The sequence below is a fragment of the Ostrea edulis genome, chromosome 5 (assembly GCF_947568905.1).
Source record: "Ostrea edulis chromosome 5, xbOstEdul1.1, whole genome shotgun sequence".
Taxonomy (NCBI): domain Eukaryota; kingdom Metazoa; phylum Mollusca; class Bivalvia; order Ostreida; family Ostreidae; genus Ostrea; species Ostrea edulis.
This window is the reverse complement of record NC_079168.1, coordinates 23,828,145-23,852,944: the sequence shown is the minus strand read 5'-3', so window position 1 is coordinate 23,852,944 and position 24,800 is coordinate 23,828,145. Positions and strand designations below refer to the sequence as shown.

The 24,800-nt window shown below is 35.4% G+C and overlaps 1 protein-coding gene across 4 annotated transcripts; it reads left to right on the top strand.

Annotated features, from left to right (window-relative positions):
* The first annotated feature begins 1,280 nt into the window (after positions 1–1,280).
* LOC125651407 (solute carrier family 23 member 1-like) lies at positions 1,281–24,800 on the top strand. 4 transcript variants are annotated; one of them, XM_048879973.2, is made up of 12 exons: positions 1,281–1,456; positions 8,458–8,623; positions 10,615–10,772; positions 11,504–11,601; positions 14,253–14,350; positions 16,333–16,514; positions 18,786–18,906; positions 20,068–20,209; positions 21,378–21,631; positions 21,773–22,046; positions 22,176–22,271; positions 22,359–24,800. In XM_048879973.2, exons 1-12 carry the CDS (start codon positions 1,428–1,430, stop codon positions 22,586–22,588), a joined length of 1,848 nt encoding a protein of 615 aa, XP_048735930.1. In that variant the 5' UTR covers positions 1,281–1,427; the 3' UTR covers positions 22,589–24,800. The 4 variants fall into 4 exon arrangements, with proteins under 4 accessions (XP_048735930.1, XP_048735928.1, XP_048735934.1 ...); XM_048879971.2 differs by lacking the exon at positions 1,281–1,456 and adding an exon at positions 1,489–2,995; XM_048879977.2 differs by lacking the exon at positions 1,281–1,456 and adding an exon at positions 5,807–5,825.

Sequence of the window (24,800 nt, the reverse complement as noted above, 5' to 3'; positions counted from 1 at the left end):
TTGATAAATAAAGGTCTAACAATCTTTTATTTTCAGTTAAATCTGATGCATATTTTATAATGTGCTACATAGTTTGGTTTGCGGTCAATTATTTTGACTGTTTCAAGGTCATTGGTCAGATGACTCTGGATATAAGGAAGACATGAGTGCTCTGTATCTTGTTTTAGCTCAATGATCCAACTGATAAATTTCGATCAGAATAGGTCACTAGGTCCTAGTGAGCTATTTATTCCCTTATTTTTCACTATCATTAATATTAGTATAGACAACGATCATTCGGGAGAAATGTATGTTTCTAAAACGTTTTGCGTTTATAAGTTTAACGACACTTTCCACAAACTTTTTTTTCAATAATGATGAAAACGAAATTTGAATTTTTGTTTTTATGAGTAAAATGAATGGAATTATTCATTCCCATGATTTCTCAACGAAGTCAACAACAACCAAAAAAAAAAATATACAGACCTAGGATGATATATTCCAACTTTTGAGCATCATGAGAAGTTTACAAACCCCTTATTTTTTAAAAGAATTTTTAATATATATTTTCACTTGTTACAATCAAACTAAGCCAAACAATGTATGTATCAATCCATACATCCATTTTAATATCATTCATTAATTATAATAACTGAACTTGAAAATGTTGAACTCGTTGACATCGTCAATCAGTAACCCCCGGTCTCGAGAAACGAGAAGCAGGTCGTAGCATGTGTGGGCGATCGGTTTTCACTTGTTTTTTAAAAGATTTTTTAAATGACTAAACTTCACTAACACAACATATATTATCAATGAAATCAGGTCAACATTTATTTGAAAGCAAAATCTGGTGTTATTGAGTATTCTTAATATGTGTAGGTATTTACACAGGCGTTGTAGTATAATAGAAAGTGCATGCAAAGTCGCTCCCGAGTACGAAATGCCTTTTAAAAGAACTTAACCGTGCGACTGAAAGGTCAACTCAATGAAGATGTGTTCATTGGTACAATGAAAGGTCAACTCAATCAATGAAAGGTCAACTCAATCGATGAAAGGTCAACTCAATAAAGATGTTCTATTGGCACACTGAAAGTTCAACTCAATGTTTGTTTGCGCTTTTATACCGCTTTGTTTTTTATTCCTTCTTCTAATAAGTCCTGTCTTAGTTTGATTGTGCCGTTGATAACTCGGTATTTTCAATGAACCATGAGACAAATTGGTGGAACCGTTCATTCGAAGAATATAGAGGTCCAATTCTTAGAAGTGATTCACATCTGTGTTTCTAAAAATAGCTGCACAGCATGGGTATTACCTGATGTTTGTTTCATTATCCGTGATATGTAATAACTCTGCTGATCCGGATCCGATGGTATTCTGTTGATAAGGAGTCCGTCGCCTGATTGTCATCACCTCCGTTTGGTGTTGCCCTTTCCGATATAATTTATTAAATGTTGATTAATAGTACCGGACAAAAAAGGTAAGGCATGTTTCAGACTTTAAGTACATCGGAATGGGTGATATCATATCTAGCAAATTTCATAGACAGTCGATGATGTACCGTTATCATTCATAATTTATTCATTCGGAATATCACTCTGCCCTTTCCATCAAGTCGAGAAAAAAGGACCCCAGAACATAAAGGTTTTCATGGTAAAAATGTAAATTGCCTCCGGCGAATTTCCGACTGCGCGTGACAAATGCCACAGAAGCAAACATCTATTTGCTGTCATTTCTGCTCGTCTTTTTATGAAAATATTTTAATATGGTCTGTTTTCTATAAATGTATACGTACGTGTAGATGCAATTTTACTGGAATAAAACGTTTTATTCAAGAAATAGTTGCTTCAATTTTACACGTATCACATGCGAACAAGTGGAGACTTTCTGAAAGCGTTCTGATTTTGCGATTAGAGAAAGGCATGGAATGCATATATTTTATAAGAGACTGTCAAATTGATATGAAGAGATAAAGTGTCCATTCTTATTTTCTCTATACCAATTCAGCAGAAGCTATGGTACCTGTAACGAGGTGTAAATTTCTTTGCGGTCGGGCACAAAACGTTTAAACTGCGGGCAACGCCATTTCTCGTGCCATGTGACCCAAAGTAGTTGCATGATTGTGTTGTATGACATCCGGGGTATTTTTCTCGCTCGACGGAAAAGGCCAAGCGATATTCGAATTGATCATTGTTTCTTACGCGGATGCCACAGAAGTGCAAAAACCAAATACGTGTATGTATATACAAATGTATTCATATAAAAAGAATTTTAAAAAAGCATACCCCCCCCCCCCCCAATTATTATTATTAATACGTACAAAATAATGACAGTAAACTTAATACATGAAACGACCAGCTGTATTTGTAAAAAAAAAAAAAAAAAAAAAATCACATTAGAAAATAAGTTTCCTTTGAAACTGCTGCAACTTTTTTATTTCACTAAGAGGCTCCACATGGAACATAGTACAAAACAGTATATTCATTAATAAACAATGTCGAACACAATGAATGAACACGATAGAAAGGTAATAGCACATGATTATGGACATTACTATCTTAATAAATCATAGTGAATTTGTCGTCACAATCGATCATTAATTCACTATAGCTAATAGTATTTGAACTATCGGTAAAGCGTTTTGGCAAGCATCTACACCCAAAATTCCCAGTACCCTATATTGTGACAATATTTAAGAGGAGTTGTTTAGGTACACTCAGAGAGACTTTTCTCATAGGGACATCTTACAACAAATTATAAAAATTTGGCCTTGTCCTTTGGATGCATGCAAGGATTATCATCTACTGCTAAACGTTAAAACGGAATATCGATTTTAAGTTTAACACGCAAGATTTACATAGTATATAACAGATTCTCGACAAAATTTCAAGTTTGTTCTGTAGGTGAATATATCAATTTGATTAAGCTGCCACTGGCACAAAATCACGTCATAAATGACATTTTCTCTATTTTATATTGGAAAGAACATTTATGTGTACTTCTGTTGGCCGAGGACGAGGTAAGATTTTACAATGATACATATAAGAGTCCCCCATCGTAAAATATTCTTGCTTGAATACAATGTACGATTGCAGTATGTAATACTTATGCTGTGATGCCCCATTGTTAGAACATTTTATCAAATGAAATTTTCAACATAATTAAAATTTGTTATTCTGAAGTCAAGAGAAATTAAATAGAATATGTCAAATATTTAATCAAAGAATTGCAGTGCATTCCATAAACTAGACTGGATAAACTATGGCTAATTTTACCTTGGCAATGGGGTTTCTCGCTAATATTTAATATATATATATATTTAATATATATATATATATATATATATATATATATATATATATATATATATATGTTATAAAATGAAATGCTGGATTTGCAGATTCGAGATTATTTCAAGTTTGTGGAATGATTGTCAAGTCTCTCCCCCCCCCCCCCCTCTCTCTCTCTCTCCCCTCTGTCGGTCTCCCCCTCTCTCCCTCCCTCCGGAATTCTTGTGTTAAGTTCGATGAATTATGATACCAGTATTGCTGTCTCATGGAGGCAGTAGCTCGTATTTCAACTTGTGTTGCTCCGTGTTAAAGATCGTTAGATAGGACTCATTCTTTTCCTATACACTCATCCTGTTATATATCAAATTCAACCGTGGTCTTTTCAAACTCTAAATCACTCATCATAATTGTATTTGTCTACATTCGATATTCCAGACTTTTGTTGTCCTTTATGTCAGTTTGTCGTTGTCCATTATATCAGCTTTTTGTTGTCCATTATTTCAGCTTTTTGTTGTCCATTATTTCAGCCTTTTGTTGTCCATTATTTCAGGCTTTAATTGTTCAATATTTTTGAGACTGTTGTTGATATGCCTAGACGTACATGTAGGAAGCTTATTGTTTTGTATGTATAAATTCCGCATGGATGAACTAGTCTACAGACCAAATTCCAGGTTTTTGTCCAGTTGAACTACATGCGACAGAGTTGCACATAAGGCTCAACTCGTATGCAATCTAATTAAAATTAGATGTTAGATCCGCTCATATACAATGTGTAGCGAGTATGTGAGCGGATCTAACCTCTAATTTTAATTAGATTGACTCGTATGCAGTTTTCTGAACTTTTCTTTTTGCAATACGCTTGCAACTATTTGACTGAATTTAAATGCCAGTTATATAAATATTCATGATCAAAAGACGTACTTTCAGCAGAATTATGGCTATTGACTTTGAAATTCATAGAATAAGACAATTTTAGCTCAACGTTTACCCGGCGTCTGTCTGTCGTTTTGTAAACTTTTTATATTTTCAACTTCTTCACAAGAATCGTAGGGCCAAACTTAACATACATCGTCCTGTAATGTAGATTACCGTATAGTCACATTTTGGGCAAGGTCACAATCAGTTTTTCTTAAAGGTTCTTAAGGTATTCAATGTGTAATGACCATATTTCATATCTAATAAATGGATGGTGGAATTTTTGTAATCATGGTATCATTTTGAAGGGTTCATCAAATAAAAATAATCCACCGTAGGAATTTTCAAAATTTTGTTTACTGCTTGATTTATTTCACCTAGGATTTAACATTGAAGTATATGGGAAAAGCATGTTTTATTACAATATTTTAAAAAGAAATTATATTTTCACACAAATCTCTTGGTAGAAAGTTACAAACACTTTCTCTTAGTGAAAATATGAAATAAAATTAATCATTGACCACACACATTTTTAGAAAATTAGATTTTTCTTGATTTTACAAAGGGCAGACAACTCTTCCAAAAAGTCTTAAGTGCAAAAAGGTCAGCTTCTAATCATTTACCAGTCATGTGAATTTCATCTGCTTCACTTTCATCATTATTTAACAATAAACATTTATGTTGATCTAAATCCTTCAAAACTGTTCATTATCCTTTCATTATACATGGAATACCTTAAAGTTAAACATTAAACAAATATAATGTGCCTTTGGAGATCGTATTAAGAGCCACAAAGGCATGGTTTGTTAATTTAGTATTCAAGCATCCTCCATATGTAGTGTAGATTGAAGCTGACACCAACGAGACATGATGGAGCCATAACTGGAACTTAGCATGAAAAAATACAATTGCTCATGTGAGCGGTGTGGCCCTTTATCCTTTTGTTTGTATGGTTCAGTTGGTAGCGAGCACTGTGATATTTTCTTCGATTTTTCTAATTTCTATAGTACATGTATAAGAGAATCTCCACAATTTCTGTTGACAAGAGCTCGAAGCATGTCGATTTCCTCATCTATTCTGGGGAAAATACCGGAAAATGTTACTGAAACCGTGCTTCAAACTTACCGACATTTCAAAGATAAGGATCTCATTATAATTAATTTTAATAACAGATATATAATGGTGGGTCATTAAACTTTAGTGTACCTTCAGTGAGTTGAATCAATGACCCCACAAGGACTTTGATACGTAGAAATTCTAGGTGGGATTTTAGAAGGGGTTGTTGTTGTTGGGGTGTTATTGTCAACTCATTTTTAATTTTATAAAGTGCGCAGAATCTCGGTGTTGAAAATGTGCACTTGAAGATACCACGGTGTGATAACATTCTACCTGTGCAGATTTTGGTAAATATGTACCCAAGGTCATTTTTTTCAAACACGTTCTCAGCGAACAAATAATGTATGCATTGTGTATTAACATATTCTCAACGAAATGTAGGGAAAGTGAATTGAACTATGAAATCTGGTGGGACAATGAATAAATTTTTCGATCACATTTCCATCTCTAGTACTATGTTTACTGAATACTTGCAGAAATTATGTCAACCTGTCAATTATACGGTTTGAAGACGTAAATAGCGAACAGGTAAATAACACATTGCATGTCAAATATAGGCGATGGAGATATAGGTCGCTGTCCTTCCTACTTCACTCAAGTTATCTGTAAAAAAAAAACATTTCATTAGATTCTTGTTCAGTTTGAATCATCTGGAATTATGAACGGACTCAGTGCACAACCGCTGCAGGTTTTTACCGTGGCAAGGTAATTATTAAGTATATTCCAAACTCTGTACATTTTTAATTCTGATGGCGAATGATTGAACCATATAGAGGGTAAGCTCCACAGTCCAGTATTTCAGTGGAGCTTAGGAGAATCTTTTAAGTCTGTATGTACATCATTATTTCGATTTTTACATGTATTCATAGCTCATTATCGCGATATATATTCACGGCTATAAGGTGCACATCGTTATTGCCAGAGATATTGACAGGTGTAAGGTGTACATCGTTGTTGCGATTGATATTCATCAGTGAAATGCTAATATTACAACTGGGACTTTAGTTTCTTATTTCGTATGTGTATACTTTAACCGTCATATATTCACGTGCAATTAGTTTCAAGGTCACCCCCCCCCCCCCCCCCCCGTTTTGTTAGTTGAAGTTAACAGTTACCACATCAGTGCAGAAATCTGCCATGAATATGAAAGTAAAAACCCAGAAATATCTGTTCCCTAATTTCACTTCAAGGAACTCATGGCATCATCAGTATAACTTACTAAAGTGGTCACCAATCTACAATTATGTACAGTGTAGGCATACCGGTACAAATGTATAACACAATATATTTTGTATGGGGGGGGGGGGGGGGGGGTCTAAGCTGCTAGAACTTGTAACCAATCCCTTTGTATATTTATAAAATAAAATATGTTGAAATAAAAAAATCAAATCAACACCACTTTACGCATAGTTGTTATAATATTTCTTTGAATACATGTTTTAAAAGTCCTTTACTTGTGTCAGCCTTGAGCTGGGTTTCCATGCATGTCTCCTTCCTTGTCTTTGTCTTAATATGAAACATGTTCTTTTCTTAAAAATGATACTATATATTTCTTACTAAGAAATTTCGGAGAAATTTTGTGTATCATTTCTTAATATCATTGTCTCTGGAAACTGGGTTATCAACAATCTTTTTCTTATTAATTCAAGTTCTGTGAATTTCTTTTAAAGACACGGGGTAGCTTAATTAAATATCAGGTTTGTTTAAATACGTTTATAGGAGACTCGCCAACCATTGACAAAATCTATCTCACGTTCCTCACGATATGTACACGGGTCTCAGCTTCTACACGATATGAATAGTTGTTTCTGTTTCTGTGAGGCCATCGCTTGGATTCTAAATTTATAAAATTCGTGTGCGTTTAAGAAGCAACTGAGTCGGGTGAGAGTTGTAGCCCCTTAACGTATGAATTAATTCATCCTTACATACACGTTGTCTCCGACTAACTACCCGGAATAGGCATATAATATATATAGAAAACAAACTACTGGTTGCACTCACGATTGGTTGCATTTTTTTTTGCTTCTGTACATCACACGCACGCACGAACACACACACGCACCACCCGCACGCACGAACACACACGAACCCGATATATATATATAACCCATTCCTTTCCTATAGATTATTATCATTGACCTGTAAGATTCTATTTCTGTATTGGGAGATTACAGATGGTAATACGTCTAGAATGTAAACATTATATTGTAAAGCTTGTTTGTGATCGGGAACAATGGCGAATGACAATGATTTTATCATTATATGGTAAATACTGTGGTTTATATGACCTTGTTTAGAAAATACCATACATATTTTTCACGAACTGTCATTGATTTATATAATATGAAAACTGAAACCAGAATATATTGTGGACAAAACCCCAAACAAATGATTTTTATCTGACCAGAATGTAATAGTACAATGTATTTAATATTCAGGAGTTGTTACATCTGATGCCTTGAGGTACAGCCGCTTATATTCCGAGTATGGCATTAGAATAGACCAAATATTGTGATCTGATGTCTGTGTATAAATCATACAATGGTATTATTTATTTTAGATAGTTATAAATAGAACAGGTAATGTTAGACTGTATAGTAGTCAGTGTTGTACTGCAAACTAAAAATTAGAGCAATGCCAAAGGAATTTCTGATATGCCTATTTCGAAATTTCCCCTGACATTTCATACTTATAAGCTGTATGTATCTGGCATATAAGTGGGCATCTTGAAAGGCTCCGAATACCGGGTCTTCTTTTTAACCTGTCCATAGTTTATAATTCTTATTCTAATGAAGTCCCGTGGGGATCCGGGTTAGAATACTAGGTCTTCAGTACCCCGTCTTTGTAGTAAGAGCCGACTAAATGTGTCGGTCCTTTGGACGATACCGTAAAAACTGAGGCCCCGTATCATAACAGGTGTGGCACGATAAAGATTTCTTCCTGCTCAACGGCCGTAAGCGCCGAACATAGACCTAAATTTTCGAGTCCTTTACCGGCAATGACGTCTTCATGCGAGTGAAAGATTCTCAAGAGGGACGTTAAACAATATTCAACCAATCAATGTTCTAATGAAATGTATACCTGATAGTGTGTTAGATTATTTTACCTTCAGACGAGAAAATGACTATCTTTGTGACACCGTTGTGCTTCCATTTGACAGTGAGATGGAAAACCACGTGGGCGAGGAAGCGGCTAAGATGGTCAACCACACAGAAGATGTGCATGTGGAGGATCCTGTTGTTGAAGATGTGGATGGCGATGACGGTCTCATTTATAAAGTTACAGATAACCCGCCCATGCATCTCACTATCTTATTTGCGTTCCAGGTAAGCTTATGTTTATGTCTTCGATATTTGTGCAGAATTGTAATGAATGCGGTTTGGTTGTGAACAATACGTGTATGAATGAAAAAGTGAGGATAAGAATAGTGATTAATCTCATTATTCCCATTTAAAAAATACAGGATTAAGAGTAGGGCAAATACGGACCCCTCGACACACCAGAGGTGGGATCAGTTGCTTAGGAGTAAGCATCTCCGTGTTGACCGGTCACATCCGCCGTGAATCCTGATGAGGTAAACGGGGTAATCCGTAGTCAAAATCAATGTATCAAGAACGGCCTAACAATCGGTATGAAACATGTTAGACAACACTCGACCTAATGACAGATTTTATTTGTAAAATAAGATCGATGTAACGACCATAGAATTTGCGAAATGATGACTTTAAACGAGACTGTTGAAACCCCTGTAACAAGAACTTAATTGCCAGTAGCTTACATGTACCATGGTTTTGAAACTGATCAAACGCAGAACATGCTCGTGCGTGTCGAATAAGTTGAGAGACATAAACAATATATACTGATGATGATGGTATATTGCTATATAGATATGGAAAGTTGACGATGGAAAAGCTGAAGTCATCCGGTTTATCATAAAGTTGAGTCATTAGTTTGCCGTTAGCATCTATGTTCAGTAAAATACATAAGTACGCAGCAGAGGTGGAATATTGATTTCGAGTTCAATGGGGTATATCGAATCAACATGAGTGAAAATGAGTATCATTTAGAGATAAAATGTCATCGATATATCTAAATGTTGAGTTGATGGCCACAAGAGATTCTTTCTTCGTGTTAAAGCTTTTGAATAAATTCTGCCTCGTAAGAACACATAAAAAAGTCAGATAAGAAGGAGCACAATTCATGCTCATGGGAATTCCAACAGACGGTTGAAAAATGTTATCGCGAAAGACTACGTAGATATTGTCAATGAGGAACTCCAGCATCTTTTTATTAGCAACTACAGAGTATCGGAATGATGTTTAACAAAGTAATTTAAAATTGATCACGAGAGATAGGAATATTTCGTGTTCCATTTTTATTGGCGAAGCAACTATATATGATGTCAAAAAGCATCTAATCTTAAATGTAAGAAATTGTAGTGTAAAGTGTCAAAAAGTAACACGTTTTGATGTTGGAAAAGTTTTGTGATTTCAAATTTACTAAAAGTTACATAGATGTTTTAGAATCATAATAAATATAATACTTTAGTACTTCCAGTTTAACAGCTTGGAATTCCGACAAAAATGAAAATAGAATTGTTCACGTACCAATCTGATTAAAATCAGATCTTTGATCCGCTCCGTTATTGGTATGTCGCTACACAAACATTAAGTGTAGCGACATAACAATAACGGAGCGGATAAAAGATCCGATTTTAATCCGATTGGTTCACATTCGTGAGAAATTGCTATCATTTCAGTTGATAAAGATATCGACGGCAAAAACATTTGAAATGTAAATATCACAATATAAACATGCGACTGAATGAAGGGAATACGATAAATCACGAAATCTTTGATATGATAAAGACATTGTTCAGTGTTGATTTACATCTCTCGAAATAAAGCAACGGCCGTGCATCTTGACAGTAAAAGGTACATATTTACAACAGCTTGTTCAACAAAACCTACAAACTTAAATTTCAAAATGTAGACAGAAAAAATAAATGTCAAGGTTGTGTGTATTATGGAGTTATCTAACTAATGAAAGTAGGAGGTCCTTTTTGCATAAAGGGCGTTACCATGCTTACATTGTTTTCATATTCCCATAGTACGAAGTAAACACTAGAAGAGCCCCGGTAATTCCCAAAAATGTTAATATATCCGGATTTGATCCGTATTATCCATTGACATTTCTTCGACTTGGTACTAAAGTTCGAATTACACGCACGTATATTCAATAAGCAGGCTGTATACTCTCATATTACGTACACTTTGCTTGGTTGTATTATATTGCATTGTTGTCAATATACTTTCAGCAAGCTCTTCTTTCCCTGGCAAATCAGTTAGCGCTGTCCCTGATGGTAGCAGAGGCTGTCTGTGGGGACAAAAATCCCGATTTCAAGACCAAACTTCTGAGTACAACGTTATTTATGGACGGTATCACCACGCTGGCCATGGTGTTGGTTGGAGTCAGGTGAGTGTGTAATTCCATATCCAGCTAATGAGGAACCTTTAAATCCTGCAAATAATCAAACCCTGTGTTCAATTAAAAAACAGCATAGATCATTTATATCTTTAATTTCGATCATGACAATTCGTCCGAATTTGAGCAGACGATGGAGAAATTTCAGAATGTTTTGGTATAGTGCAGTCCAGGAGTCATTGATCAGACAGACGTTATTAGTTCTTCCTGTTGTCTGAGTTCAGCTTGTTATGGACAGAATTTATTGTCTCCTTGACAGCGATGTCCCAATCATTTAACAATAGACTCCGTGCTGTGTACGATGTCCATTTAAGCAGACAGAAAAACACTCCAACAATTTTTTTTTCTGACTACTGAACTAACGATCTCTTTTCGTTCACTGTCATCACTAATTTTTTGTTCATTTAGTCATTCAAAAAATCTCAACATTTGTTTCAGAGAAGAATGCAGAATATATAAACTAGACTGCAGTTCTTCGCCGTGATTATGTTCTGTTCTGAAGAGCTAAACATTTTAGAATCATTATAGAAAATTGAATGAATTTTAAATATAGTTTAGCAATCATTTTGATATGTTCAGCAGCTAGTATACTCAGTACCGTGTGTATCTACAGTAGGCATTTGAGCTATGTGTACTAAATTGATATGTGATATTGCAATCCAAGTGACTTTCGCAACGTAAATATATAAAATTTAAATCCACGGACTGTTCGTTTCTTGCAGGCTTCCCCTGTTCCAAGGCGCGGCTTTTGAGTATGTAGTACCACTGCTTGCTCTACAGACTCTTTATCCAGACAGGTGTGATGCCGGCAGAACATCAGGTCTGTAGTCAGTCCGAAGTGACATCGTGATTAGGATTCAACAAATGTATTGTATCCAAGTTTAATCAATTGATGGAGGCAAGAAAGAGGAGAGGCCTTAGCTACCAAAGTCGTATTTGCCAAAATGACTAAATTAGGTTTACAGTACATGAAAATCACTACTGACATAGAATCCATATATACATCTTGCACTTTTTTATCGTAATTTTGACATTAGATTCTTTTGTTTATACTCAATGTTTTTCGTTTTTCCCATATTGTAAGTTAGGAGAAATCTTCACAGCAAGAAACAAGGTTACATGTCAAACTGATAGAAAAGCTACACCCCGTATATAGAAGCTTATTCACCCCCCCCCCCCCCCCCCCTTTCAGTGCCAAGATGGGACCATAGTAGTGGTTTAATGTTTGAATACAGGTACAGTGTATATATAAGAATCTTTAATTATATTTTCTAGAACTACAGGGTACAATTTGTAGAATTAGTACACACAAATTCTCGTTTAGTGTTAGTTCGCCTATGTTTAAATTGCGTTCACATTAGCAGTTTTAATGTACAGACTTTCTCTTATATCATTAAGGTGACTCAGGTGAGCATTACGGCCCTGGACTCGGTTTATCTGCTAATCTTTTCGGTGCTCAATTGACTCTCAGCAAAAGCTATATGATCTATCACAGAAAGTTACCTCTACTGTGTTCTGATGGAGATGTTTGAAACTTGACACGATATATTGTAGTACAATGTATATAGATACATGTAGTCAATAGTATATACTAAATAGATCTGTTTCTTTGTTAAATACATTCCGGCAGGCACACAACGTCGGCGTTCCAGCGTTCAAAATACGTTCGATTCTGGTTGAAAACGCAAACCAACCATAATCCAAGGCTGATCCAATGTCGAAATTATTAACAGTTATACACGTTCGTTGATTGTTGATGCGTTAATCAATAATCAATTATTCTTTTATTTATTACAAAAGTCAATAATTCTTTTATTTATTACAAATGTCAATAATTCTTTTATTTATTACAAATGTCAATAATTCTTTTATCTATTACAAATGTCAATAATGCTTTTATTTATTACAAATGTCAATAATGCTTTTATTTATTACAAATATCAATAATGATTTTATTTATTATAGATGTCAATAATTCTTTTATTTATTATAAATGAGCATCTTATCTGACCCATTCATCATAGATAATCATGTAAGAAAACCATCTGGTTACACGACGATGATAGATGATATTTGAGTTGTTTCTGTATTTAACGATGGTAGATCAGTGGCGGATTTAAGCCCCCCCCCCCCCATTTTGTTTCAAATTTAAGGTAAATCGTGGTATTTTGTTTAGAAAAATGTACTAAACGATAAAAGAAGCAATAATTTCTTCCACCCCCGGAAAAATAAATGACAAAATCTTTTGATTTCTTGAATTACTTTATTTGGAGAACTTAATTTTCTCCAAAAACACTTCAAATTTGCGTCATTGTATTAATTTCACCTTATAAAAAATGTCTTCCCGGTTACGATGCTAAAGCTCTACCACTGAGCAACGGCGATCGATTACATGACAATATAAAAAAAAATTCTAAGTGCACAATGAATACCGCTTTTAAGATTTGATGATTTAGGAGAGGAACAATTTAGATATTTTTCATTAATAGCATTCCTTACAGTTTTATCGTAATATTTCAGTTTTGAATCAGGACCAACTATATTATTTTCCCTTTTTAATTTTGCAACCAAAAAAGGTGTGTTCTCTAAATGTAGTTCATTTACTACTACTAAATTGTAGTTTTATGAGTATGGTATGAACATTGTATCAATTTCTAAATCATTTGAAATACACTTGACATCATTGATTCTTCGATGAAATATCAATGGTGTTGATTCAACGTTAGAATTTTTACGTCATTTCAACGTTGAAAATTGATTTGGAATCATGGTTGAATGTTGATGTGCCTGTTAGGTGATAGTGTGAGTAACAATAGACTCTGCTTCCCAAATTCTATCTCAAAATGTTAATTACATGTAATCAGGTTGTACTGTTCTTAATCTATTTAATTACTACCAATATAGATTCAGTTTCAAGGGGCACCTCTACTTTTGAATGAAACATTGTTTATATATACAATCTGATATTGTGCAGATGTTATATAAATCACAATATTGTAGATTACAAATACAAAAATTATATATATATACCCGGTACTTTAACAGCTACAATGCACGATATAATGAAATATGATTTCAATGTGATGATGATTAGATTAAGAATCACGTATAAATTTGAGTTATTGAATTACTTTTTCCATTTGAAATTCTTGCGATGTAAACCAGCAATGGTTTGTGAAATCCAGGTTAGGAAGCAACCCACATGAATGATCACTTGCATATACATGACTGTAAATGTGATAATGTAAAAGTAGGTTGCTTTCAAGTGCTTCTTTTGAAATTTCATTCTTATTGTTATTTGAATTTTCTTGCAGAATTATCATTTACCCATTTTTCTTCTTTCAAACACTTTTTAGGGGCTGTGTTAGTACTGAATTATAAATCTACTTGTTCATGAGGATGTGAGAGAGTATTTTAAATAATATTGTAAGATGTTGAGATATTTGAATAATTCCCTCTTTAATATTTCAGTGATGACGATATTTAACGAGACATCTGGAATGAATTTCACGATCGTGAAAAATGCCACAATAGATGAATGGGGATTAATTATGTCACATGTACAAAACGTAAGCATTAATATTAATCTGTTCTATAGACAACCTATCTTAAAAAGGTTTAGTCATAAAAGTCTATCTAGCAGGGAAAAGTGCATGAAAAGTGAAGATAATGAACAGTGACCAAACCCATAACTCCTATAAGGGATACAAAATAGAGAGTTGGGCAACACAGACCCCTGGATATACCAGAGGTGGGATCAGGAGTCTAGAAGGTGTCAGCATCCCCTGTCGACCGCGGTCACACCCGTTGTGAGCCCTATTTATCTTGATCTGGTAGATGTAATAACCCGTAGTCAAATCAGTGTGCCAAGAATTGCATATATGTTCTCGATACACGCTAACCATTCAATATATGTTCCCTTTTCAAGCTTTAAAAAACTGAAAAATGTACACTTTATACAAAATAACTGCAAAAACAAAATATCCAATCGTATCAAACACGATTGTATGCTAGATAGGAATAAAGATATCTAAAAATGATGTCTCACGCATTGTGCAAGGCTTTAATTATGTCTACCCTTCAAAGGGGAGACATATTGTTTTTGTCATTTTTCTTCTTCTTCAATCAAATTTTGTCCAGGCCCTAACTAGAGAACTCTTTGACTTTAAGACTTCAAACTTGGAATTTAAGGAGATGGTATGGAGGAAGGGTACCCGCCCCCAAAACTTTTGACCTTGACCCACTTATAAAGTGAAGGTCAATCTTTTACGTCAACATATAGTCCAGGCCAATAGCTGAGAACCCTTTGACATTACGATTTCAAACTTGGAACGTTGCAAGAGGACATAGATACAAGGTGCACTGCACCAAAATTTTTGACCCCTTTTGACCCCTTTCTTCATTCAAGGTCAAATGAATAGACTTTAGAACCCTTTGACATTAAGACTTCAAACTTAGAATATGAGAAGGGGGGATGAGGAAAGGGGGAATTCCACCAAAAGTTTTGATCTTGACCCATTTATAAAGTCAAGGTCAATTTTTTTATGTCAAAATATAGTCCAGACCAAAAGCTGACTTGACAACCGTTTGACATTAAAACTTCAACCTTGGAATATGGAGAGATGATATGGAAGAGGGATGCACACCACAGACATTTTTTACCTTCATCCACTTACAGTGTCAAGGTCACTCTTTTACACCAAGACTATAACCTGAGAATTATTTAACATTAGGATTTCAAACTTACAACTTAGAAAGCAGATAACAAGACAAGGTGTACTGTACCAAAATCTTTGACCTTGACCCATTTCTTCATTCAAGGTCACTCTTTTACATCAAAGTATAGTCAAGACTATAACCTGAGAACCCTTTGACATAGGAACATGGAAAGCAGACATTAAGACAAGATGTACTGTACCAAAATTTTTGACCTTGACCCATTTCTTCATTCAATGTCATGTTTTAAAAAAACTTGATGATTCTTAGGTGTAATATTGATGCAAGCCGTTGTTATTGCCTCTTACGCTTGTACTCATTATTGTTGCCCCGGTTATTAGACAATCAAACTTTGAAAGGGAGACATCTGGTTTTTTTGTAAAAAACCCAATACCCACTAGTTTACTGTTGTACTGCAATGTCAGCACCTACTGATGCTATGGTTGGATCGTTGATAGATAAGTTTGGTAGGGTAGAAAATACGGGATATTTCACGTTACATAGAATTATTTACAGACGGACGGACACAATGGTTACTGTAAGAATTCCGTTTCTCGATGCGTGACCCTAATGATAAAAAAAAATCTGTAAAGCAGTTAGTGAAGAAACTTTTAAAAGAAAGCATCTTGAAGACTTTCTCACCCGATCTAACTGAAATAGAATTCTTCTGATTAAGAACCCTGTTAGTACAGATATATTAAAGCCAACATATACGTAACGTACGAAAACTGTACCCAAGGTAACCTTGATTTCCAGAATTTTAATTCTACTTCAGAATACATGTTTTTATGTTTAGCTACAGACTTTGATTCTACTTGAGAATATTTGTGTTTAGTTACAGGGAAGCCTAATGGCTGCCGGTTTCATCCATTTCTTGATAGGAGCCACAGGCCTTGTTGGCCTCATTCTAAATTTTGTTGGCCCGGTAACCATCGTTCCCACAATTCTCCTGATCGGGATATACATGCAGAGGGCCGCCGTGAAGTTTGTATCCGTACACTGGGGCATCGGGTTACTGTGAGTACTAAGTACTATATTGTAGTTTACCTGTATTCGATCATGCTGCACATCAATATTTATTATATTATATTGTTTGCATCAAAATCACAAAAAATCAAACGATTTATAAAGTATAGTACATATTTATTGATGGATTCTTCTCATATTAATTGAACGCGAAAGGGCACGGGACCCTATATATTTTTTGTCATTTTTTATCAACATTTGTAATGAACTTTGAAATGTTTGCGGTCATTTGTTTAAAATCGATATAGTTAATTAGTGAGAGGGCCAAAGGTTAGCATTGAGGTCTATGGGAAATGAATTGGTACTCTTTTCCCCTTATAGCGATAATCACGTCGGTTCAATATTTCTGATACCTGGATTTGTGGTACGCTTTGTAAATGATAAACCGATCACTGTAATAATGACGAAGACGGAAACGGGAAATATCGCTGCCTTGGATTCTGTGTCTTTTTCGATTTCTGTTATAGCCTGGAACTTTGTTTCGAATGTATGAGGTTCCCTTTTATACCACTGCCAGGTAATCCAACTATCCCCCGGGGTTGGATACCGTGTCATTCGCTACATTTAGATTGCTTATTAGATACTGAAGGTTTTCAATTTTGGTGCTGATATCTATGCTAAAAAATAAGGTCTTTTATTGTTTAATTCTTGATTTACTTTGACTTGTAATAGCATGTGTAAACGTGTATTACGACAAAATTAAATTCGTATTTCAGTACTCGTCCCCAAGCTGCTTGTTGAATTATCGTGTCATTTTACATGTACGTATAAGTGTGCATTTCATGATCACCTCCAAACACCTAATCTGCATAATTAGATATAGCTCCCAAATCAACAGCTTGGGGCTAATAAGGCTAATTATCGGCAATGGTTCCATGAAGCCCGTGCTAAATCTAACAGAAACGTCCAACAGACCGTAAAATTAGCATAACGGAATGATTGTTTACTTCAGGTGTGAAGTCAATGAAGCGAGAAACTCCTTGGACTTCGAGATAACGCGTGTGTTTTTAGCACTTGAGACTGTAAATCTACTTCGAGATAAGCCAGCTATTCGAGATTTCCGTGTTCGAGATACCGGGCTTTTTAAAAATCATTAATATAGTAAAAGTGGACGGGACCGTCGACTGACTACGAGACATCCATGGTATTCGACATATCGGTGTTCGAGATACCGAAGTTTACCTGTATTTGTACGCAACTATAGAAGGTGTGTGTTCGTTTAACACACAGACTATTTGGTTTCGCGGTTCCTGTTTTTTGTGGCAAGGTTACTTCAAGGTTATATTCTAATACCAAAGGACTTTGTAATTCCATTAGAACCGACAGTAATTTTAAATACTAGTGGTATATAACTTATTTGCAGTATTTATATTAACACTATGCGGCTTGAAGATAAATTCGTCATGTCTTTGGTTATGTCTTGTATCTTATTATATTGATAAGATACAAGACACAACCAATTTTCTCTGATCTACTTAAAATTTTGCGTTTTCAATGTGATTTCTGTCATACATCTAGTGCTTATGTTTGTTAGACTTTCTTACATAATGACTCTGGTATACGTAATTTAGGGTACTACTTGACAAAAAATAAAGTAGAGGTATCTAGTCATATACATGTATTTGGAAAAAAAAAAGAAACACTATTTTCTTATTTTGTGCCTTAAAAAGAGTAAGGGCAGAGCATTTATAATGGTCGCTAGAGGGTTGACAAGTTTAAAATATGACACTTTTATACATTATCAGTCAAGCTTTCTTCCCAGGAGAGCGGTAGAGCCACGATTTACGTGCTTCATAACTGAAGAAAATACAAGTATATGTGGTACATTTCTTCTATTTTGTCTGAATTATGACAAGAATCCATTATTAAGACGGCAAAATAAATGGCATTTGTCCACGAATTAAAGTATCTTTTACTGAAAACGTGAAATTTGAAGCCCGCGAAAAGTGATAAAATTATACTACATGTACAAATGTACGTCATGTCCGAGTCAATCGGAACCGTGACGTCTTACTTCCGCTTGAGATAGCACCATAATGTGGAGTAATTCCTTGTATCTAAGCTTATCCCCAGATAATCCATTTTATTACAGTAAATACATGTATGCAAGTTCTATGTGGAAATTTTTATTCTTTAATTTCATTGCTTTCAATATCAAACATCATCTTCTTTAATTATTTAGATTTAACAGCAGTAGTACAAATATGAGTTATAAGATAACTACAACGAAATGTTTGATGATTGACCTGTCTAATGTTTTAGTACCGCTGGACTGGCCATTATATTCTCCCTATACCTCGCGAGGTGGAAGCTTCCCATCCCAATGTGGACCAAAAAGAGGGGATGCCACGTCATGCGATACCCTCTGCATCAAGTGTTTGCGGTAGACATATAGTTATATTTGTCTCTTTACCTCCGCCAAGGCCGTTGTTAGTCAAACTGAACCCTTGGCCGAGGTAAATATTTGTAAGTGCTGTCAGTTATTGTGTATTCATGAATCATTAGGAGTAAGGCATCATGAGAAAATGTCTAATTTAAGAGCTTATTACGTACAAATTCAATGGAGCACGTTTGTTTGTTTCTTTCTCTTTGTTTACGTCCCTTCATGAATATTTCACCTATAGAAGGGCGTCATCAGCTTTAGGTGAAGGGCCACAAATTCTTTATTCTGCCAACGCCTACCGTGATACGGACCTTCGCATTTAATGCTGTACGCTTAGCAAAGGAACATCCCTTACATTTACAGTGCTTATTATAAACATCTTAATTTTGAAGTCGGGATCGAAAATCGAACCCGGGGCTCTTGGTTGTGAGGCTATCACCCTAATATTACGAGGTTGTGGTAACCTATTGTAGATGTCTTACGTTAAGGAGGAATAACACACCTGAGAAATCTTATAAGATGGAAAATGGATGATATGTACAATAACATTTTGAAATTGAAACCTTTCTAATTTACAGTTTTAGAAGAAAGTAATATGGAAGCATTAAAATCCAAACTAGACTCGAACCCATGGTCTACAGATCAGCAGTCTACACGTTAAGCTACTGAGCTTCCCAGCTAGGCAATAAAATTTAAAAGGAATATACAAGTGTTGCAGACATTTATATTTTCGTTCTGCTTTCAAAAAAAGTCAGCCATTATGACGAGGTGCTATTCCTCCTTAAGTTGCAGTTACAAAGAATTCCTTTGTCATTCTAATAGCATTTCTATAATACAGATACTGCATACATGTACTACCTATTTGCCTAATAACAGTCCTGCCTCTGTAAGTGCATCTACGGCTATGTTAGATAAGAAGAAAAAATGTATTCATGTTTAGAAAAATCAGATTTTATGTAAAACACCTACAAATACCACGTGATGAACACGTATCAGACATGTTCTTGGTGCTTGATACCCAATAAAATCTTGTACATGCATGTGTCTCCTTCACTGATTACGACAGCTGACCAAATCCTCGCGTCTTACAACCAAGTCTTCCTTTACCATTAGCGTCCCAAACAGGCACGTTTGATATTAATGTGTATATTCCTGACACAGATTCTGATCGCCATGCTGATAGGCTGGGGGGTCAGCGGCATCTTCACAGCGTGTGGGTTACTAGAAGGCAACCCACTGGCGAGGACAGACGTCGGGCATGAAGCCATTGTGGAAGCCAACTGGTTTTATTTTCCATATCCAGGTAACAATGTGAATTCATGATGTCTAATACGCTTGAACTCCATGAAAATACCAGGGCATATGTAACGTTTCACCTATCTGACTGCCTACCATTCGTTCATAGTTGTTTCTGTTGGGGTTTCTTTTCGTTGCTATGCTTGCAGATACAGTATAGACTACAGTTGACAGATCAATTTTTGAAATAGTTTCGTCTCAGGTGACATACTTTCAGAAGAAACACAGCTCTTTGAAAGTTTGTTTACTCATTTTATGTCCCTTTGAGAATTTTTCACTCGTATTGAGACACCATTAGAAGTGCCACACAAATTTTGACTTGTGTTTGGCGCTCAGGGCCGTAGCAATCGGGCACTGTATATCTGATAATTTTGAAACGTTGGAAATTACTTCTTTGACCAATAAATGGCAAAAAATGGTAGTGTCAAAATTCCTACTTATATAAATGAAATTGCGGAAAAAATTGAATGAAGAAATAAAGCGATTCAGACTACTTTTTCGGAAAAATCCGCCAAAATATTCAATGCATTAGAAGTAATACAATTGTAGTTATGTTATGTTTGTATTTGTCATGAATTAATATTAAGTGTATAGTTCAAGTTTTGTTCCAGTTGAATTATTTCCAGCATGGTATAAGACCTGTGAATATTTTTATTGAATAGAGTTGTGACAATTTCAATAAATCTGGACTTTTTTTGCCCCGATTGACGGACTAGTGTACTGACTAGCTACCAGATGGCGTATTACTGACCTTCACCGCCGGTAGTTTTATGAGGGTATTACCCAGCTCCTTCAGATTTTATGAGGGTACCGGTACTAACCAACTATAGTTTTTATGAGGGTACTAACCAATTCCTATTATATTTCCTTCAGACAATGAACTCTGGGATCAAGATGTATACCAAAAGGAATGAAAGTTTCACACTGGAACATTAGGAAAAATCTTATTCAAAAATACTCTTTTAAAAAAACAAAACAAAAAAAACAAACAAACCACGAGGTGGGTGTCGTGACCCATTGACCTCTAATTCATTCATTTTCTGACGAAAGATAGTACATATAGTTGACTTAACCCTTTTGAAAACATCGTTTTGACGTCACAATAAACACGAATACTGGCGGTGTATATTGATTACCGAAACGCAATATGTAAACATTTTGTTTTTATTTTACAGGTCAGTTTGGGCCACCAGATTTCAGCGTGAGTGTGTTCGTAGGGTTCCTTATAGCAACGATGATCTCCGTACTGGACTCCATTGGGGATTATTACGCATGCGCCAAAACATGTAACGTACCACCTCCTCCAAACCATGCTATCAATAGGGGCATTGCCATTGAAGGACTCTGCACGTTCTTCTCAGGGATAATGGGTTGTGGACATGCAACCTCCACATACGGAGGCAATGTTGGGGCTGTGGGCATTACCAAGGTAAATAAACTGATGTTAGTCGGCAAATTCAAAGTAGGACCGTTTTCTGTAAATCATATATCATTTGAATTCGATTCAACGGTATCTGCGAAATCTTGCACTTTCCAAGATTTCAGTGTAATTTTCCGTGTCTTTTTTCAGGTTGGCAGCCGACAAGTGTTCATGCTTTGTGGAATCCTTTATATCGCGTTTGGCCTTGTCGGGAAGTTTTCTGCAGTATTCATCACTATTCCGCATCCCGTGCTGGGCGGGGCTCTCGTCACTATGTTTGGAATGTTCATTGGGGTAGTATTGTCCAACCTCCAGTATGTCAATCTCACTTCCACTCGGAATCTGGCAATTATTGGATTCTCCCTAATAATGGGTTTAGCTATACCTTACTGGGTAGAGAAAACTCCCGATGGTATCCGAACAGGTAGGATCCGATTTTCGTTTTAAAATAATTATATTTATAAGTGACTTATAGTGATTTTTGCACAAAGAGTGATATATTAATTGAAAACACTATACTGTATTCACAATTTTTTTGGTCTGTATCTTTAAGGAAATGACAATGCTGACAGAATTCTTCGCACCCTCCTAGGGAACGCTAATCTAACAGGTGCTCTTCTAGCGTGCTTCATGGACAATACTCTTCCTGGTAAGGACATAAGTTTTGTATGTAAATGCGAGTCTTTGATATTTCTCTATAAACAATAGTTGTTGTACTCCTTCCTCTGTTTTGAAGGGACTAAAGAAGAGCGGGGAATCACCGCATGGCAGAGTTCGGAACACCCCGAGGAAGGCCACGCTGGGCGTTACACACAGGGGGATGTGTCTTTATATGAACCTCTGCTTCCACAACGAATCAAAAATCTGTCAATAATGAAATACATTCCATTTCTTCCTAACCCCAAACCCAAACAAACACGTGGCACAAATGTTACTGAAGAATTACACTCCCTTCCAGTGTTATGATAACAAAAATGGCTCCCCTCACCCCCAGAAAATACTTTACGTGTTGCAGTAACATGGCGTTTTCTCTTGTCAACCGCAAAACAAAGCAGATCTTTCATTTTGAATCTCATTTTCGAAAACTAATTTGTCTAGTCTTCTATGTAAACTGGTGATACTGTAAGAGACTTCATTGCTAAGGGATGGTTGGTTGGTTGTTTTATTATGTACACATTCAATGAGCATTTTGAAAGTTATAGGTATTATTTTTTGCTTTGGGTGAAATTGGCGTGAAGTACATTATGTAATATGTATATATTGAAAGGGAGGGATGGAGAGAGAGAGAATCGACCTTGTGTTTCTAAATCTTTATTGTAGTGTTCCGGATTCTATCATGTATTTTATTTTTCTTCTAAAACAGCAATTCAACGTACAACTCCTCTAACTTTGTATTGTTTTCTAATGTTCCGGATTCTTTCACGTAATTTTGTCTTCCAAAACAGTAATACATTCAGGTTGTTTGTGCTCGGCTCGCCTTTAGTCTAAGTTTAATGGTAAATATAATTTAATGTACAACTTATTTTATCGGCCTCATGGCGGGTGTTACAGGTCAACAGGGGTTGCTTGGGCACCTGATCACACTTCTGGTGCGTCCAGGGGCCCGTGTTCGTTCGGTCCAATATTCATATATTCTTATTAGTAAAACGTTTTCGTTTGACCTGAGGAAGTGACAGAACTAGGATTTTTTTTTTTATAAAGTTAAGATTGCTCAAGTAGTTTTGGGAATATACATGTAGATTAAGAAAAAAAGGTGTTTGTGAGACGAAATTTGTGTGTGAATCTGAGCCCGTTTGCAATACTTTATTTAAACAATAAAATGCTTTCCTGGTTGTTTTATCGAGTGATAAAGGTCGCTAGCTTTGCAGAAAAAAAAATTCATAACCCGAGTAAGACTCTGGTTATGATTTTTTTTCTTACAATGCTATATCTACCTTCTGACATCACCCGATAAAACAACAAAGAAAGGTATTTTATTGTGTATATTTATAATTTTTATGTATTTTATAGAAATATTGACTTACTTGACTTAATCCCTTCTCTCCTCGTGGATAATAGGGCCATGAACAAGTCCTATCCATTTACTTCTATCCTGGGCTGATCTTGCTGCCTCTGTCCATGACCCAAAACCTAGTTCTTTCCTCTCTCTTTCTATTGTTCTTCTCCACGTTTCCTTCGGTCTTCCTCTCTTTCTTTTTCCTTCTGGTGTCCAACTAAGGGCTACATATGGGTGTGTTCTTTTATCCATCCGTTTATCCATCCGTAGCACATGTCCAATCCACTGCCATCTGCGTGTTTTTATAGAAATATTAATTAGAATTAATTATTAAAATAACAAATCGTTGACCATTTCGTTACTATAAACGGAACAGCCAATGCAGCCTTTGACCTTGACGCTGATTACACGGACAGTGGTAACTAAAAAACCGGATCGAACTAGTTTGTAACAAACGTGTATTCATTGTCCTCGATGAAAGCAATGTCAATTTCAAAAGAAATATAAGAGAAAAAAATGAGTGACTGCAAATGTGATGATTTTAGGATGCAAGCACCTACATTAGCGCCATTAAGCTGTGTACAGACAGAGCGAAATTCTTAGTGCTTTTACCATAGGGAACAGAGGAATTTTAAACAATATCAAAAACACAAAGTTGTTTAAACAAATACAACAAAATCTGATCAAGAGAGGAATCTCAGGAATGACAGACATTAAATTGTGTATTATTTGCATATAATAAATACACGAAATAAATGTTTTGGTATTTCTGTATGGATGCTGGCGACATTGATCATCACAAAAGTAATCTTATTTCATTATTTACACTGAAAAGAGAGGATCCGAGTACGAAAATTTATTTACATGTACTTCGGTTGTTTTTTTTTAAAGGTGAAATTCTTTTATTTTTATACACTACTGGTTTTTGTACATGATATTTAATACAGTGTTCTATAATTGTTTATCGGGTAATGCCATGTACATTTTGCCCGTATTTAAATACGCTTGTGACTGTAATAAGTTTGAAAATAGTTCTTTCAAATTAATGAAAGTATTACATTTTCAAGCAAACGTTCAATGTGTACAATATACAATTACTTTTTTTGACTGTTTATTTATGATTTACTTCAACTTTACACATTGTGCAAACAAAAATTGCCATTAAAATCCGTGATAAATGGC

Bases quoted from the DNA above. Each gene is read 5' to 3' on its own strand.
- LOC125651407 (XM_048879971.2), top strand. From the start codon at position 2,931: ATGACATTTTCTCTATTTTATATTGGAAAGAACATTTATGTGTACTTC. The intron at 21,632-21,772 runs GTAAATAAACTG...GTCTTTTTTCAG, and splicing joins GGGCTGTGGGCATTACCAAG to GTTGGCAGCCGACAAGTGTT. The intron at 22,047-22,175 runs GTAGGATCCGAT...TGTATCTTTAAG, and splicing joins TCCCGATGGTATCCGAACAG to GAAATGACAATGCTGACAGA.